Source organism: Penaeus monodon, chromosome 25, assembly GCF_015228065.2.
Source record: "Penaeus monodon isolate SGIC_2016 chromosome 25, NSTDA_Pmon_1, whole genome shotgun sequence".
In the NCBI taxonomy this organism is placed as follows: Eukaryota; Metazoa; Arthropoda; class Malacostraca; order Decapoda; family Penaeidae; genus Penaeus; species Penaeus monodon.
Genome location: NC_051410.1, coordinates 3,266,081 through 3,266,447, shown reverse-complemented (window position 1 = coordinate 3,266,447; position 367 = coordinate 3,266,081). Strand labels below are relative to the sequence as shown.

The 367-nt window shown below is 36.0% G+C and overlaps 1 protein-coding gene across 1 annotated transcript in view; it reads left to right on the top strand.

Annotated features, from left to right (window-relative positions):
• Nucleotides 1-367, top strand: part of LOC119589491 (transmembrane protein 104-like) — a 100,597-nt gene that overhangs the window by 94,023 nt on the left and 6,207 nt on the right. Inside the window, exon 5 of the mRNA XM_037938093.1 lies at nucleotides 171-260. Coding sequence (XP_037794021.1) covers nucleotides 171-260 — 90 coding nt within the window. The remainder of the gene's footprint in view (nucleotides 1-170; nucleotides 261-367) is intronic.

Here is a 367-nt window from a genome sequence, read left to right as displayed (position 1 = left end):
AGAGAGAGAGAGAGTGTGACTGAATGAATAAATGAATATTATAAAAGCTTCCAGCCTTTTTCCCCTCTCCAAAAACTGTAATGAACAACTGTTATTATTCATTTTACAATTTATTCAGTCACTGATTTTTTTTTCCCTTGTAAAGTACTAAATTATTTCTCCCACAACAGATGGAGTCATTGAAAGAACTGTCGGAGAATACTATGCGATCCAGGAGCAAATCGAGATGGGGCAAATGGCGAAACTCTTTTATTCTACAGGTTGGTTGTGTGCCACTCTTAAGGAACGTCTGACCAGCTACGGCTGTAGTTAGTTTGAAAAATTGATTGACTTTATTGAATATGCTTAAGAATATTCCACAAGATTC